We start from the raw sequence: 18,709 nt of genomic DNA, 5'->3' as shown, positions 1-18,709 counted from the left end.
CCAAACAAAGTAGTTTCGCTTTCACAACGAAACACACAGCATCTCCACAACATGGCGGCGGCGGCAACAACAATACTACAGCGAGAATAAAAGTTACGCCTTCTTTCTTTGCGTGAACATTTGGAGCGGCGTTATGCAAATCTTCCCACATCGTGACGTAGACATGTGGGGGCGTGTTAGAATGAGCCGTTTTAGGTAGGCGTGGTTGACTCTTAACTTTTATAAAGAATAACTCTTTGGATTTGAGACTTTAGTCTTTGCAACTTTACAGATCTTTTTTATGCACCAAGAGCTTGTAACACTCCAAAGAGAAAGGAAAAATTTAAATCGCATCATATGACCCCTTTAATCTGATTTGATATAGAACTCAAGTGGAAGACTTTGGTGTTTTTGTGAACATAGGAAGTTAACAGACCTGAGAGGCTTGCTTGATTTGTCAAATTAATTATCATTGAAGCTTCATTTAGTACCATTAAAATAGTGTATAAGCATAACATTAAACAGGTGTATAATTTAAGCAGAATACTAAATCAGTTTAAACAATAATGTATGATTTGTACTACACTACACTAAAAAGGGGTTTTTACAACAATGCCATAAACTATTTTGGGATCCCCAAAGAACCTTTCAGTGAATAGTTCTTAAAGGGATAGTTCAACCCAAAATTAACATTTTGTCATAATTTACTCGCTCTCATGTCGTTCCAAACCCGTATGAGTTTCTTTCTTATGTTAAACATAAAAGAAGATATTTTGAAGACTGCTGGTAATGTAACAGTTGTTGTAGGTGAACTATTCCTTTAAAAGTACAATTTAATAATCTAAAGAAACTTTTTCTACTATAAAAAAATCTCGTGCAATGAAAAGTTTCCATGAAAGTTAAATGTTCTTGATGGAACCATAGATGCCAATGAAGAACCTTTATTATTTTTTAAGAGTGTAGTTTGTAGAAAGAATAAAGTTGGTATGAGTGTTCAAGGATGTGGGTTGTTGTTGATGTTTTGTCAGTTTAATCAAGTTGAATCTTGAAAAGGTGGGTCAAATGATTGCTACAGCTAGATTGTTTAGCAAGGTTCAGGAAAGAAAACAGACCGCCTGGATTTGATCTTGGCTGCTGCTGGAATCTGATGTTGGGATGTGTCATTTTTGGTAGGTGTCAAGGACAGCCACTCGGCCCATTGCATCGGGGGAGATCACATCGTTTCAGGCTCTGGTTTTCCTCGGAGGCCAGCTGAGTTTAGCGCTGGGGGTTCTGCTCTGCCTCAATTACTACAGGTGCTTTATATTTTACAGTGTTTTTACACTATTTTTGGCCACACTTTAGTTTGGGGACCACTTCTCACCATTAACTATTATTTACGACTTTTGCCTCAAACTTCTAATTTGCTGCGTATTAATAGTAAAGTAGTTGTTAAGTTTAGGTATGGGGTAGAATTAAGGGATCTAAAATATGATCATGCAGAACAAGCCATTAATATGTGCTTTAGAAGTACTAATAAATAGGCAATATGATAGTAATATGCATGCTAATAAGCAACGAGACTAAAGTGTTACCAGTATTTTGCCAACATTTGGGACTAGAGTAAGATTGTAACTTTCAAGTTGATATTATAGTAATATTTATTGTATTGATGTATCTTTAAATTTAGACGAAAAGACGATTGCAATTTCTGTTTCATGGCAACTTTAATTTGACTAAATTTATTAATAAACGTTTTTACACTATTTTTGGCCACACTTTAGTTTGGGGACCACTTCTCACCATTAACTATTATTTACGACTTTTGCCTCAAACTTCTAATTTGCTGCGTATTAATAGTAAAGTAGTTGTTAAGTTTAGGTATGGGGTAGAATTAAGGGATCTAAAATATGATCATGCAGAACAAGCCATTAATATGTGCTTTAGAAGTACTAATAAATAGGCAATATGATAGTAATATGCATGCTAATAAGCAACGAGACTAAAGTGTTACCAGTATTTTGCCAACATTTGGGACTAGAGTAAGATTGTAACTTTCAAGTTGATATTATAGTAATATTTATTGTATTGATGTATCTTTAAATTTAGACAAAGACGATTGCAATTTCTGTTTCATGGCAACTTTAATTTGACTAAATTTATTAATAAACTGTGACTTCCCATCTGTCTCTAGCATAGCTCTTGGAGCTGCCTCTTTGTCGCTGGTGGTCACATACCCTCTCATGAAGAGAATCACATACTGGCCGCAGTTCGTTTTAGGTGTGTTGCCATTAATGTACTAAACCCCTCCCTCCATATTATTGCTGAACATTTGCTCAAAGTATTTCAAAGACTGAACATTCTGTACTTTCGTTGCCCCTGTAGGTCTCACTTTTAATTGGGGTGCTCTTCTGGGTTGGTCTGCTGTGAAGGGATCATGTGACTGGTCTGTGTGTTTACCTCTCTATGTATCTGGTGTCATGTGGACATTGATTTATGACACAATCTATGCCCATCAGGTACAGTGTGTGATTAGTTATCACACCCCTGAACATAAATTTATGCCTTGTGTACATTTTGTGATCCATTTTCTCATCTCGAGTAGGACAAAGATGATGATTTAAAAGTGGGCGTGAAGTCTACAGCTCTGAGGTTTCAGGAGAACACCAAATTGTGGCTGAGTGGCTTCACTGGGGCGATGCTGTCAGGGCTGGTTCTAGCAGGAGCTAATGCTGACCAGACTTTGCCCTACTATTGTGCAGTGTGCGCAGTGGCCATTCATCTAGCACATCAGGTGAGCAAGATAGACTGTGCTTGATAATAGTAGCCTGGGGTTACAAGAAAACCAATGAAGGAAAACATTTTTTTTGGGTTATTAGTTATTTAAAAATCTAAATTAAATTACATGGTATGCCAGATTAAGTATATGAAAAGAGCTCTTAAATAAAGATTACATTAAAAAAATATATATATTATATTGAAAATGAATAATTTATTCTGTGTTCCACAGATCTACACTGTGGACTTCAACAGACCTGAGGACTGCTGGAAAAAATTTGCTTCAAACCGAAACCTCGGACTGCTTTTATTTTTAGGAATAGTGACTGGAAACTTATGGAAAAAGAGAAACGATCATCAGTATGAAACGCAGCTAAACTCCATTTCAAATTAGAACGCATGCTAATACCTAATTTGAATACCACCATTGATTTAGGAAACGTATGTAAACCAAAGTTAGTTTTAAAATGTATTAAATGGCTACAAACAGGCTCTATTCCTTAAATAATTAGAAAACATACATTACATCTATAAAATTAATGTTAACATTGAGAACAGTGCCAGTAAGTTATGCCTACAAACAGACCAAAACACCCAAATATTTTTTTATACAGTGAATAAAAAAAATATAAAGAACAAAAAACAAACCCCTATACAGGTCGATTACGGTATCTGAATCAGATTTGGATTGTTTTAGTAGAGTAACGGAGGAGAGGTCAGCTGTTTGTGCATTGTATGCAATAGGAAATCTGAGGCTCCATGAACGTACCGAAGAGACTGTAATCACAGGGAGGAATAAATGATCATATTTGATGGGAATGGTTCATTTGGATGAATTAGCATTTCATTGAGTAATGAGGTCACGAAGAAGCCCTTTCCTCATATGGAGACTCATAGACGTCCATAGGTGGACAGGTGCAGACGAGATGTTGGTCTCCATAGATGTCATCGATCCTTGAAATTGTGGGCCAGAACTTGGTCTCGGGTCTCACGAAAGGCTGAAATAACATTTTAAAACTGATTGAATAAAAATGTTTATTTTAAGTAAGGTTTAAGTATTTTTACATTAACGTAAGCTACACACCACGGGGAAAGCAGCATACGCTCTGGAGTAAGGTCTGTCCCATGTGGTAGAGGTAATACAGGTCAGTGAGTGAGGAGCCATCTTTGGAAAACATGTGAAAGACAAGTTAGAGCAACTAGAGGAAGATCCAGATTCAATACAATTTCGGCTCAAGAATTAATGGCACTAATGAAAGTCTATTGGGCAAAGACAATCTGCAGGGTTTAAAAGCAGAAATGAGAAACGTGTTTTTAAAAAAAAAAGCACTTATATTAATTCTTCTGGGAATAAAATGTGACACGGAGTACAAATAATGCCATGCTCCATAAACTTCTAGTACATGTGCATTACTGTACACATGATTAAAGCTGCACAGATGCTGCCAATATGGAGTGTTCTGGATTCTTTAAAACGCTCACCTTGAGAGGATTAACCCTCGAGTCCATCCGGCCCTCTTCGATGTCTGCGATTTCCTGTCGGATGGCCAGCAACGAGTCACAGAAGCGGTCGAGCTCAGCCTTGTCCTCAGACTCTGTGGGTTCAATCATCAGAGTTCCAGCCACAGGCCATGACATGGTCGGTGCATGAAAACCTGTCATAAAAGGTGGCCAGTCAATTATCAGACATAATTTAAAGCCAAAAATATTTACTTTACGGATGTTTTTCACTTGCCATAATCTTGCAGTCGTTTTGCTACATCAACTGCCTCTATGTTTGCAGACTTTTTAAAAGGCCGAACATCCAATATAAACTCATGAGCAACGAATCCTGCAAATGCAAAATAGTCAGTAAATGTTTGTGAGGAACTTTTAAGATCACAAATGCAATATTTTATTCAATAAAGCCAACCTTTAGAGCCCCTGAAAATAATTTTGTAGTGGTTTTCCAGTCTTTTAGCCATGTAATTGGCATTAAGGATGGCCACCTCTGTAGCATGAACAAGACCCTTTGAACCCATCATCTGTTGAATAAAAAATAAATCAAATATTAGATTAATAAATTAGGAAGATATATGGTACCATATCAGCTGATATTTTTTTATTTATTGGTATTTGACTATATATTGGATTTCATTGTGCTGCTCCTTTCTTCAATTTTTACATTACCTTTGCTTTCATCTAAAACTCACTAAAAGTTCATCTTTAAAATCACAAAGTTTAACAAATGTAATCTTAGCACATCTCAAAATAAATGTGCATTGTTTATGCTGCACCCTTTAATGTTGTAAAACCTAAATTTTGCTTGTAAGATTTCAAATTAGTGTCTTATTTTTAAAGTATTTATGCAAAACATTACAGAAATTGATCAGAAAATAATTAGTATCGGTCAGAAGTGTTAATAATGTAGCATCCCTATTACTCAGATAGGTAAAAAATTTAAGACTTGAGTGTTGACCTTAATGTAAGCCCATGAGATGGGCAGGAAGGCGCTGGAGCCCCAGGGAGCAGCACTGATGGTGCCCAAAGAACTTCCTGCATTACTGGACTGCATGTTCACCACTGGATGACTGGGCAGGAAGGGGGCAAGATGCGGTTTCCTGTTGGAAAAAGCCATATGGTTAACTGGAGTCAACAGATCAACTGTTCTGGTAGATTGAGTAGGGCAGGTCTGCTCACTTCAAAACACTTACACTCCTATTGGTCCCATTCCAGGGCCACCACCACCGTGAGGAATGCAGAAAGTTTTATGGAGATTCAAGTGAGAAACATCTGAGCCATAGTCTCCTGGTCGACATAATCCAACCTGAATCAGAAGAACATGAACGTTCAATGTAAAACCTACTGTGGAAACCTAAGTAGTTCATTGTTAGTCCATATTGTAACTAATGTTAATAGTCACAACTATATGGTAAAATGTTGCTGTATGCTCTTCATCTGACCTGTGCGTTCATGTTGGCACCATCCAGGTACACCTGTCCGCCGTTCTGATGGATGAGCTCACACACTTCACTCACGTTCTCCTCAAACGTTAGTGGAGGGGTATGTGATCATAATGGCAGCCAAGTTGGCCTTATGTTTGTCCACCTGACAAAAAGAAAAAAATTAATTTATACATTTAGTTGATTGAGTAAAGTGCATCTTTAAAAGGTTAAGCATGTCATTTTTTGAATGTTAAACACTTTCTCCTATCCAAAACCAAAGCTATTCATAGGTTGGTTCCCTCCAAAACGTGTAAACACCGAGCTTTCAAAACATTGTTTGTTTGAGCATCATGACACAGCAGCAACATGTGAGTTTGGAGTATTTGTTTGCTCAACCAATGGCAGTCAGGAGGCGTGTTAAGGAAACCAGTTTGAACCTCAAACTCATTTTTGCAATTTAATTTGGTGCTGCTAGCGGTGCAGAAATTACACACTTCACCGTTAACACTTACAAGATAATGTTATCATAGGCAAGTGTGTCAGTGTAAATAGCTAACATAAGATAAAGGCTTCCTGTTGACAGGAGATGCAAAATGTGACACTTCAAATTACTGTACAAACTATGCTTTAAGGGGAGACACATCGATGTTGCCATCTTTATCCACCTCCACCACCTGAACCTTCATTCCTGCCATCTGAGCGCTGACAGGGTTTGTTCCATGGGCAGATTTGGGAATCAGACAAACCTGAACAAATTCATAACAGATTTGATGCATTAGATTAATGGACAAAACAAACAAACAACAACAACAAACATTTATTTCTGTAACTAAGGAAACCTAAAGTTGAAGTTTAGAAGGTTTGTCAATGTTCTCTTAACCCCGTTTGTTTGTATACGCATGTCATTAATGCTTTTATGACTCCAAAAAGTGTAAACATTAAGTCTCCCAAGACACCATCAAAACATTCAAAGTGGTCCACTAAGATCCATCAATCACTTTCCAGCTCAACCAATAGTGAGAGTTTGGGGTGTGGCTACTGTAACAGGCTGAGCCAGAGGGTGTTTAGCCAGACTATGGCTGACACATTGCATGGGAAAAGAAACTTAGTTTCAGTTACAGAAGTACAAGGCAAAATTTGAAGACTTCCCAAAATATGCAGTCAGACAACAGGGTAAAACAAAGGTAAAAACTGGCAATGCTTTTAGATGGAGGAGTGTGAGGAAATATTCAGGTTTCAATAGCTATAAAGCCACAATAAGCCCATGGAGCAAACTTGCCAATCCATCTTGATGAATGACACAGAGGAACGTAGTTATGAACGTGAACTCTGACCAATTAAGAGGACAGCTTTACTCACATGTGACTTGCATAAACAGTTCGGTACGCTTTGCAATGTTGCCTTGTGAAAGCAAACCAAACCAAGAAGAAAATGCAACATTGTAACAAATTAAGACCCTCTTTCGGAACAAAGCAAAGGTTCTACAGGTCTGAAAACGCCCTAAGGAGCATCTGCAATGGTTGTTGCTTATGCAAAAACTGCATACTTCAACTTTAATGGTTGTTTAACCACTTACTGTGCTCCCGTTTTTGAGCATTTTCTGAAAAACGACATACCCAAATAAAAATGTCTGTAGCTCTTGAACCCTATGGTCTATATTTATAAATCTGGTATTGTTTGAAACTAGACACTTGAACCTTTGTTACTCTGGAGTCATAACTCAAAATTAGTATAGCAACAGAGTAAAACAAGGCAAAATGTACATGAAAGTGACTCACGATATCTTTGAATGAAATTCACTAATGGAAAAATGGATGAGACTTTCGTGCCAAATGCCTGAAAACACCATAAAGATAAAGCTGAATGTCTGACCATATTTTTATTCAAATTTAAAGATGATACTCCCAAAAATGTAGTTTCTGTAAGCTTTTATTTAAAAAAAATAATTCTAGGCGTTTTTTTCAAAAAAGCCATTTGGAGACTCCAAATTGACACCTGGTAACCAAATGAGGCAAACCTACATAATGCATATATATTGATGTATATCAATTCAGAACTGCTCTGCCCACCATAACACACAAGAAAAAACTATGAACAGTATTTGTAGTGTGGATTAATTTGGTCATTTGGTTACCAGGTCTCCAAATGGCATTTTTGAAAGGACGCCTAAACTTTTCCTGAAATAAAAGCAGAAATAAAAAATGACATCTTTATGGTATTTTATTTAAAGAAAATCTTAGGAAAAGTCATTTACATCTTTTATTTCAAGAAACGTCTAGGAATCCTTTCAAAAAGGCTATTTAGAGTCTCCATATGGCACTGCATACTACATATACTACATAGATAGGCTATATGAATATCAATTCAAAACTCATCTACCCATGAAACCACACACAAACACAAAACTATTTCAGAACAACATTTGAACATTGTAACTAAACAGTATTTATTTTGAACAATTCTAATAATGAAAACAGTGAACCAAAACCGATTTGATCAGTGATCATTTTAGAGCTAATGAACACACAAAACATGCACAGTAAAAAACTATTTACATTTGTTGTCTTTTTTTTTCCTCTGCTAATTATTATGAATATCCAGTTACTGAAAAACTAAATCAACCATTTACAGTATTTAGTGTAGGAAGACACTCAAGGCAGTCACTAAAAAGGTTTGTTCTCTGACCAACTGGATGCCAAAGTCACTTGTAAACACAACAAATCAAACTTGCAACACTGTTTACATGTTGTATACACACACATAAACATACATAATACTCGTGTACACACACACACACACACACACACACACACACGCATAAATAAATAATGTAGCCCCCTCACATTTTTCCTCTCCGTTGTCATTTTTATAATCTAAAACAGCTAACATGAAACAAAATCTGCAAACACACAAAGATTCAAGAGAACGGCGTTGAAACTTACGAGCTAATGCTATCCCTGCTGCCTGTCATGCATCTCTCCGGGTCTTTCTGCTGCTGTTCACCACTGCTTCACATCACGCCCTCCAAAACACTATCAAACAGCACACGAACTCTTCTAAAGTCGATGTCCCATGATGGAGAGATTCAGATGCACGCTTCGGAGAAAGTCCGCTCGCGGATAAATACTTCTGTGTAAGTAGCGTGCGTTACGTTACAGACGAGAGCGCCCTCAGCTCAAGAATACACACTCACTTTGCGCACGGGTATTCTTCAAGCCTTCTTACGTAATCTACGCAAACTGTCAATCACTGTAAACGTGCTTGTGGTTGGCTAACACATCCATCCATCAAAACTTTGCTGGCTAGGCATTGGCTGGCTTCAGATTGCAGACTGCATGTCTTAAAAATCTCCAAATATGGAATCTTGCTCTGAAGTTGAATCCTGTAACGGGGTGGTTGTTTTCTATGGCCATTTACTCAACCATGGCAGTTTGAACCTTGGCTGGTTTAAGAGCTGCATCCGCTATCGAAGATCTGCTTATTAGGAAGATGATAAAAACAAAAAAAAAACAAAGGCTAGATTACAAAACACTGCAATGACTAAACGTTCTTATCGCTGACCTTCTTTCCACTCCCCACTAACAATTTACCAATTTTTCAGTTATTTTCGCTCAGTTTCAAAACACTTTTGACCATTTTTCACTGTGGACAGAATTTAACTTTTTGTATTACTCATGAACCGTTTGTTTTCCTTTCAAGCAGCAATTCTATTTCTGTCAGGGGTTTAATCACTTATGGGTGACACATTTGAAAAGTTTCATAATTTTCATGTTTTTGGGACATAATACAAGAAACAACAAAAGTATCTGTATATATTATAGTTGTATATAATGATTGTATCTATATACAAATATAATACAATTACATAATTAAGTAATACTAAATTATACTTTTATATAATTATATCTATTTGGCCTATTTTTTAATGGAGAACATTTGAAGCGTGTTATCAGATTGCCATTCTGCTTAAAATCAGTTTTCACAAGATTAGGAAAAGTCATGAAGGGTCAACCGGATACTTCAAATGTCACGTATGTTTTTGAATGGCCCTGAGGTAAAACACAAGGCTTGAGGTTAAATCAGAGGAGACTTTGCTACAGAGTGTTTTCACTGCAGGGTGATACTCACTGTTCTGTGAGATTCTCCTTTGGAATTTAGATAGGCTTTGATTGCAGCCAAGCCTGCATATTCCCCTTGCGCGCCACTACGGGACAAAGAAAAATCAATAGCATCATGTATATGCAAGCGTACTGCCTCAGCACAGCAGAGTTCAAAGATTGCTTCAAAAGGCTCTTGCCCAAGAGTACAGTATGCTAATGATCCTGTTAAAGTGTCAGCCAAGCAGAACGTATAGATGCCTACACACCCCCAAAACTTATCAGCAACAGAAACCTGAACGAAACCGAATGCACCATGTTGACATTTGCTTTGTCAACTATAAGACCACTTTTGACAAATGAGAATAAATCACGTTTTTGATACCGTAACAAAAATATCAGGCAGGACACTTGCCTATTTGGTTGAAAGGAGATCTTATCATATCCTGTAATCTCACAAAGGTCTCTCTCTAGCTGTCTGAAGAGCTGCTGATAACCTTCGGCCTGATCCAGTGGCACGAAAGGGTGGATGTTTGCAAATTCTGTTTGATTCTGATAGGCTGTTGTGAAAAGTTTACAATGAATCCGTGAATAGATCAGACTGGATCAAATGAGGCAATGTCATAGATACAGTACCTCGCTTTTTCAGACCGATGAGCTTTGTAAAAATCGACATGTTTCAAAAAGGCGGGGCATAGAGGAGAAACAATAATGTACAGTATATGGAAAATAATGTTTTTGAACTTTAACCGCATAAACATTACATTACACCAAATACACAAAATAATGTTCTTTTTAGCAGCATCATATGACCCCTTTAAAGAGCAGATTAATATTGACTCACCATGAGCTCTGAGGAACTGTTCAACTTCATTGTGCACGAACCCTGGATTCAACAGCAGAGTTTTAATGTGATGTTTGCATGTAAAATCATTACAGTGGATAAATACCATTTTAAACTGATTCTTTACCTACCAAAGGAATCATACTGTGTACGAGTGAAATATCCTTATTTTCCAGGTGCTTCATGTAACGTACAATATTGGTCTCTGAGTGATAACTGAATTTAAAAGCAATATATACAAATAATTACTATACAGAAATAGCCCATCCATATATTTAGACAAATAAGAACCAGTTTTTCTGATTTTGTATCAAGTTTCATTGATTTTTCACAGATTTGTTAGAAACAACAACTAGCACTGAAACGGGTAAACAAACCTGTTAAACACTGGATGGGTAAGAAACTTGCTAGTTCTCTTGAAAGGGCTTGCCAGCAGTCCTTTTGTTCACTCACTCATTTTCTCAGCAATAAGCTCCTGATAAATGTCAAAGAGAAGAGATATCATTGGGGCAAAGAGAATAAATGTTTTTTAGCAATAATTGAAATATTGAATCAGGCGAGAACTTACAGCTGAGGACTCGCAAACCGAAGATACAGAGCAGATCATCCAAGTCTCTCTCAGTGACCGTTTCATCCAGAGACACTCCGAGCTAAAACCACATCAACAAACATAATTAAAAACATTAAATTAATAAGAAAATAAAATGTCAATTGTTTATGAATAAAAACAAAAGTAGCATTGCCTATTTGTGTTTTTTTTTTTTCACAGGCCTCACCAGTCCATCACTGTATACCCGTAGGTTGATCTCCCGCTGCATAGATTTTTCCAAGATGTCCTTGCCAGCCACACCACAGTTGATCTTCAGCGTGTCAAAGTTCTCATGTTGGAGTTTATGCCCAGCTCTTTTCAGCCCTTTTACAACAATAAAAAAAAAAGAAAAAAATTCAGTATCATAACATTTCTTATTCAAAGAAAAAAAAAAAAAAAAAAAAAAAGTAAACCGGAGTCAAACAACTTGCCCTCAGCCAGAATCAACATTGCATTGTGGGTTCTCTCTGCAATGTGCCTCAATCCTTGAGGACCATGATACAACGCAAAACATGGAGGCCATGTTTGCAAGAAGAGCCTGTGTTAAGACATCAAAACGGAGTACAGACATTCAACTTTACAAATATATATATACACACTGTTTTTTTCAGATTTGTGAAGCTCTACCTGGGCTGTGCAGATGTTGCTGGTGGCTTTGACCCTGCGGATGTGCTGCTCTCTTGTCTAGAGAGCCAGACGATAAACCTCTTTACCAGCTGCATCTCTGTAACAGGAAACATTTGACAATTGATACCAACACTGATGAAGAAAAATACACTGAATCCTATAAATTACAGACTTACCTGGTCACTCCAACCATCCTTCCTGGCATCATCCTGACCAGATTTTCTCTGACTGCAAAGAATGCAGCATGAGGCCCACCATAGCAGAGAGGCACTCCGAAGCGCTGTGAGCTGCCCAAGGTGATGTCAACTCCAAACTCACTCGGAGGACGCAACACGCAGAGCGCCAGCAAGTCTGTGGCACAGCAAGCCAGTGCCTTTGATAAAAATGGACCAAAAAATAAATGGCTAACATTTCACAAAAAAAAAAAAAATCTAATCAAATCTTAATTTTTTGAACATGTCTAAATCAGTTGCTGTAATAGATCTGTGCACAAAAACTAATAACAGATTCTGTTGTTGCAATTAAGGACCAATTGGATAGTTCACCCAAAAATGACAATTGTCATCATTTACTCACCTTCATGTCATTCCAAACTTGTCGGACTTGTTTTCCCTTTTTACATTGATCACAAATGGAGATTTTTAATAAAACACTCAAATCTCACTTCCATAGATTCAAGTTGGCCATGAAGATAGGCCACACCAGGTTTCACATCAGTGTTTGACAGCTCTAAACAATTTAGTAGTATGGAAAAAATAATGTGCTCTTCGAAATTTCCCCTTTTGTGTTTTACAGAAGAAAACAAGTCAAACAGGTTTGGAGCAGCATGAGGGTGAACAAATCAGTTGAGTGAATGGATCAAGTTAAAACCTAATATGCAAAAACTGGTATCAGAAATTGAAAATGTGAATTTTATAATGACATATGGAGGTAAGATGTACATACACCACCCTTGTGAGCCCGATCAACAAGTGCAGCAAAATCTTCCACTCTGCCTTCAGTGTCTGGATACTGGAAGAGCACACCGCTAACATCCTTCCCACTGAAGTCCATCTCATGAGGAAGCTTGAGAAGAGTCTTTACACCAATGTAACTAAAAGATACAAACTTTAATCAATACAGACAGATAGAGAGTAGGCTTGCTGCGATAGACGGTGCTGACGGTGATACCGGTGTTAAGCCGCAACACCGGTTACGTCACTTGCCCACCGTGTCACCGACCCCCACCGTCGTTCTTATTTTTTATAGTAATAAAAATCATTTAGTTCAGTAAAAGAACAGACACTACAATTAAAAACTGAATGCGGCTGCTCAATGCAGTTGAATGACAGTTGCATCACAGATCAGATTTCATTTATCCAGTGAGGAGAGTGAGTCGAGCTGACTGACAAGAAGAGTGAGGTGAGACAGACACCTTCCACATTGTTTGCTGATTTTTACTTTATTTAAACTGTGTGTCATTTTTTTATTTTATTTGACATCAAGGTGTATGCCGTGCCTCCAAGCTTTCTTACTCATTTTGCTAATAAACGTTCTACTTTTATTTATTTGGTTATACATTATACATGTTTACTTGTTTCCAGTTTTGTACATTTAAACTAAGTTATTTGTTATTTTATATTAGGCATAGCCTGCCCTATAGCATGGTGTATTTTTATTTGTTTTGTTAATAAAAGTTCTATGTTTTATATATAAGCTAAAGTGAGTTTGACATTGTATTTTGTTGTTGCATTCAAGCAATTGATGCCTAACTGCCGCTAATTCGATAGTGAAAGTAAAATGCGCACGGCGCTTTTAAGCCATTTAAAAAGCGAAGGAAAGTGAGGAAAAGAGGGAAAATTCAAACAAACTAAACTTAAAAAGAACAATTGCTTTACTCTGAATTGCCGCTATTTGAAAGTGAAAGTAAAATGCGCACGCCGCTTTTACAAGCCATTTAAAAGTTAAGGAAAGCGAGGAAAAGAGGGAACGCCCCCGCGGTAACACCGGTGGGAAAATTTCCTCACTGTCACAACCCTAATGGAAAGACAGACGAGACAGGTAGAGAGACAAAGACAGATGTTAGAGAGACAGAGAGATAAAGACAGATGGGTAGAAAGACAGACAGACAGACAGACAAAGACAGATGGGTAGAGAGACAAAGAGACAGACTGTTAGAAGGATAGACAGAAAGATAGATAGACAGACACAGATAGATAAGACAGATAGAGAAGACAGACAAACAGAAAAATAAAGATAGATAGATAGACAGACACCGATAGACAGATAGATAAGACAGATAACAGACAGACAGAAGTTTAGATGGGATAGATAGACAGAAAGACAAAGTCATACACAGGCAGACAGATAGGGAGAGTGAGAGAGAAACAGACAGACAGAAAAATCAAGATAATTGAAGAAAGATAGAAGGATGATAGACAGACACGCATATACACAAAGAGACATGCACAGGTAGACTGACAAACAGATGAAGAGACAGAGGATAGAAAGATAAATAGAGCCAGACAGACAGATAGAAAATAGAGATACAGATAAATAAAGAGATAGAAAGACAGGTGGACAGATAGATATTTCTTTATTCTATATGTTGATGACCTTCCTTACTTGGCTCTGGTTTGCACAACTGCAGTAGTCTGTGGATGGCAGCGTGGGTCAATGTAGAACATTCTTCTTTTGTTTTGCCTTTGAAAAGGAACAGGTGAGTGTTAATTATCACTCCCAGCCCTGGGGAAACACCATTCTGCATGCCAAAGACCTGAATGAGCCAGTTCTGGTGTTGGCTAACAGACTAAAGGTCTCCTTGATAAATGGAATCGTGTTCTTCAGATATTTCCAGCAGTAAGCGTACTAACCTGTTGCAGAGCTGCATGGCCTCAGCAGCACCAGTACCTTCATCCAGCAATGACGCATTAGCTACTGCCATTCCCGTGATGTCACAGACCATGGTCTGATAATTCAGAAGGCTCTCCAGACGCCCCTGAGAGACCTCAGGCTGGTAGGGGGTGTACTGGGTCACCCTATAGAGAACACAAAAACTCATTGAATCCCTAACCAAAGACCTCCAGTCTGAGTCACAAGATTTCTCTTTTGCAGCACGCTACAACTCGCTTACGTAATAAAAATCTAAATGCAATTTACTTTTTGACTAGAATTGTACTGACCATGAGAATCTAATGAACAAGGTGTTCCAGCGTGTGGCTGTAATTTTTAAGTCCCATGACTGAAACAAAGGGTTGATGTTTGTCAAAAACGTTTGGTTGGTCCACTTTTAACTTTTGCTCCACCAGAAGCTGAAATATACGGTATGCTTCAAACGACAAGAAACACATACCATCCCGAATTCTCAAGCAGATTTCTTTGTATGACTGGTGGGACCGAGCAGTTATAATAGCCCATTCCAATATAGGACCTCCACATCTTGTTCCTCGACACAATCTTTTGAAGCGAATCAAGAATTTAATTCTCACCTGTAGTGATTAAGCACAAAGATAAGAACGTTTTGAAAACCTGTGGTCACTGTTAAACAAAATCAGTATGTAAAACACCCTAGATTAATAAAATTCTCACATGCTTACATAGTGCACACATAGTTTTGCTTTTATTGAGAGTCATATAGTCAATAAAGAGAGTCACATAGAGAGTCATTTTATTGAGAGAATATAGTCGTTAAAAAATTGGTTTGATTTGACAGTAAAATAGATGATTAAGTCTTCCAGACCTAAGCTTCTTCCATGGAATAAAAAAAAAACACTATGGTTTGTGTTGCATCAAATTAAATCCAGCTTCTGTTTCACAAGTGAATATTTTAGGAAGCTTTTCACATGACTCATAAGTACAAAGCAATTGCTTTTACACACATTGGCAAATACACCTAGTATTTAAACACACACCTACAAAAACATAACATGGCATGATCTGATGAATAATACAAGAGCACACTATCTCACCGATTAATATATGCATTAAGCGTGTTTGCAAATTCATAATATAGTAGCAAAATGTTAGATAAAGCAGATATGGGCCATTTCCTGATGGCTAGGTAACTAGTTTAATGGTTGTAGCTTGAGGGCACTGGAGCCGGTTCATACAGAGACACACAAATTCCCAAGGCATTGTGCTGCAGCTTAGCAACACAGCAACTGAACGGGGCAAAGATAATGCTGTAGTAAAAACAGCTGGCTGGGAGTACACATTACTGACCCCCCTCAACACTTGACAAAATAAACATCCCACAGATCTGTTAAGTTTAACACAGGATATTTGTGCGACAATGACGCAGCCAGCCAGTTTGATGTGTTAATCAGTGTACAATTTTGTAAAAGGTATTCTAATTTAACATAACCATTTTGAGAAATAAAAATATATTCATAAAACCACAAAAGGGAAAATTTAGTGAGCCCATTATTGTTGAGCAGTGAATTTCTCGCAGGATTTGCAGCTCAAGCTCTGTGCAGCTGAACCAGCAGAATCCAGTATATTATATACAATTATTGCGCAAAGTTGTATGTTGAGCGGTGCACGCGTGATGTAATGCTACTGCTAAGCAGATCAAAACTGGCCGAGTGCCGCTGAACTTTACACATCGGCTGAGAGATTGGTGCTGCTCGCCGGGCTCCGCACAAACAACTCCAAATATGTTCAAAGGAAGACTTAACGGTGAAAAACACTCAAGTAAGGTTTATTGGCACACAAAGAGCGTGTAACCTACATTCCTCGCCCAGATGGACTCCTTTGTTAGAGTCTGGTTCGATAGAAAAACCTACTTCGAAATATTTCTAAATAAAAATCTAGATTTGTTAAAAAGCCTTGGAACGACGAGTTCCGCTGCCCTAAAATCTGACACCAGACAGAGTTGTCAAATACCGCAGGAATGAAATGTAACCTCGCAGTTTGCCTTACAGACAGTCCGCGCAAATAAACGATGAACTCACAACAACAAACGACACGTGTCTCCTCCGTCTGCGAACAACTTACACACAGGATCGTCCATTTTCAAACTTCTTCCCAGGCGGATGGATGCGGGAACTGTGTTTTCGAGAAGCTGAGCGACTGACTGAAATCAACAGAAGTGTAAACTATTATTTCGTTTAGTTTTATTATTATCATCATCATCATCATCATCACCATCAACACAAACTGCGAACATTGTTGCACAGTTTTGTTGCAAAATTGATTAAAGTTTAAGATGCGAGTAAAATGCTGACATGAAGCGTTTAAACAGACTCGCAATCTAGCATATTAGTATATAAACATTACGTTTAATAAAAAAGAAATAGGTTTTACCTGAAGTCCAAGGGTATTGTGCATCTCTCGTTTCTCTTTGTCACCCGGTCCATTGTGTCTTTCGGAAAAACCATCGTGTCTCGGCTAAATTCGTTCTATCTTCCTAGACCACAAAACTTGTGAGGTGCCCATACAGCGCACATTTGCGTTTAAACCTTGAAGTTTCTTAAAAACATCCCCTTTACTGCTGATATTCCTGAACGGCGCGCGAGCGTTGATCGCCCTGCTGAAGACAACACGCCAGGATTTAGCGCAGCTGCATGCTCTTCACTTGAGATTTACTGAAGAAGCTTTCAGTCAGCCTCTACGCTGTGTAACCCACTAAATGTCTGAAATTCCTTAAAAGCGTCTATTTTATACGCTGCCTCATTGCACAGGGAGCAGCCAATCGATAACTCAGAGACAAGCCCCGCCGAAAACTTTTACTGTGCTGTGAGGAGTTGATACGACGCGGTTTACATCTATATTACTCACACACTTGGTATCTGCTTGTTATGTCTTCTATGTTTTTACATGTTTTGTAGTCGTGTTCTTGAACGCCCAATTAAACGCGGAGACCATTATGGAGCAATCATACAGCTGAATGGAGAAGAAGCTTGTAGTGTGAAAATGAATGGGGTTCTTCACGAGTTCCTCATTCTCCACACCTGGGGAATCCAATGCAGATCCTTCAAAAAGGACAGTTCTCTGGGGAACTTTTAAGATGAAGCCAAGTTCTTATCAAGGGTTACTCCATAAGGAAAAGGCATTGAAATAATAATGAAATAATCCCCCATACAAAATATGACATCTGGGGCACATTCACTCTAAAAACGGCTGGGTTAAAAACAACCCAATTTGGGTTATTTTGGCAACCCAGCGCTGGGTTGTTTTAACCCAATAAGCTGGGTTATGTTTGACCCAGCATGCTGGGTTGCTTTTTTATGGTTTAAAATTACTACACTGCTAGGGTAAAATGAACCCAAATCGAGCTAGACATCAAACCTACAAATCTTGTTCATTTTAAAATCACTTTTACACACAGAATGACTATCAAAAGGTAAATATGTATTTAAAACAAGAGAAAACAGTCAAAAGTAACATGCATGTAAGAAGAAATGCAGAAAAGTATGGCATTAACAGCTACAGAGTTTATAAATGAAGCATTGAACATTTGTTGAATATAATTTTTAAGATCAAATTTGACTTTTTGGGTACATTTTATAAATTGTATAAAATATTATACAAAAACACTATTATACAATAGTTGTACAATTAGTTAATAGTTAAGTTCTTTACAAACTATTCTGGCATGACAGTAAATAAACCACAACATTAACACTGATATTATAACATTTATCAGAAACATGTCTGAAAGAATGTTTCTCCATTTCTAATAAACAACAACACAGAACAAGCATTTAACACTTAGTTTTTTACAAAGTATACACTTACAGTTTGTTTCATAGTCCATGAATACAGATCAGGCATCACTGCCAATTTCCATGATCTCTTTAGCATAATTGATGTAGTCGTGAAGAAGCCCCATCAGCATAGCAAAGACATATGACATCTTTTACATTATCCAGGGCAGCCTCCTCCTTTAAAACCACTGTTGCATCAGTTTGGG

At 37.7% G+C, this 18,709-nt stretch overlaps 2 protein-coding genes across 4 annotated transcripts in view; one reads left to right on the top strand and one right to left on the bottom strand.

Moving 5' to 3' along the window:
- Positions 1 to 3,225, top strand: part of coq2 (coenzyme Q2 4-hydroxybenzoate polyprenyltransferase) — a 7,686-nt gene extending 4,461 nt beyond the window's left edge. For all 3 annotated transcript variants that reach the window (XM_016275285.1, XM_016275284.1, XM_016275283.1), the window contains exons 4-8: positions 1,153 to 1,274; positions 2,153 to 2,238; positions 2,344 to 2,477; positions 2,564 to 2,752; positions 2,969 to 3,225. In XM_016275285.1, coding sequence (XP_016130771.1) covers positions 1,153 to 1,274; positions 2,153 to 2,238; positions 2,344 to 2,477; positions 2,564 to 2,752; positions 2,969 to 3,130 — 693 coding nt within the window. In that variant the 3' untranslated portion in view covers positions 3,131 to 3,225. The remainder of the gene's footprint in view (positions 1 to 1,152; positions 1,275 to 2,152; positions 2,239 to 2,343; positions 2,478 to 2,563; positions 2,753 to 2,968) is intronic.
- On the bottom strand, positions 3,196 to 18,652 carry gldc (glycine dehydrogenase (decarboxylating)). Its single transcript, XM_071582388.1, is given in 29 exon segments — positions 3,196 to 3,734; positions 3,821 to 3,901; positions 4,219 to 4,391; positions 4,472 to 4,567; positions 4,649 to 4,760; positions 5,195 to 5,336; positions 5,430 to 5,542; positions 5,679 to 5,766; positions 5,768 to 5,823; positions 9,789 to 9,864; positions 10,173 to 10,309; positions 10,602 to 10,643; positions 10,733 to 10,817; positions 10,979 to 11,076; positions 11,170 to 11,184; positions 11,186 to 11,251; positions 11,378 to 11,514; positions 11,622 to 11,700; positions 11,702 to 11,728; positions 11,818 to 11,914; positions 11,994 to 12,190; positions 12,763 to 12,910; positions 14,422 to 14,499; positions 14,670 to 14,834; positions 15,149 to 15,284; positions 16,792 to 16,870; positions 17,101 to 17,365; positions 17,678 to 17,795; positions 18,574 to 18,652. Coding segments are annotated over 29 exon segments (3,123 nt in total). The 3' UTR covers positions 3,196 to 3,596.
- Between the last annotated feature and the right edge of the window lie 57 nt (positions 18,653 to 18,709).

This window comes from Sinocyclocheilus grahami, unplaced genomic scaffold (assembly GCF_001515645.1).
Source record: "Sinocyclocheilus grahami isolate Dianchi unplaced genomic scaffold, SAMN03320097.WGS_v1.1 scaffold93.1, whole genome shotgun sequence".
NCBI classification, from domain to species: domain Eukaryota; kingdom Metazoa; phylum Chordata; class Actinopteri; order Cypriniformes; family Cyprinidae; genus Sinocyclocheilus; species Sinocyclocheilus grahami.
Note: the sequence above shows the minus strand (reverse complement) of the source record. Positions and strands in the feature narration are given on the sequence as shown.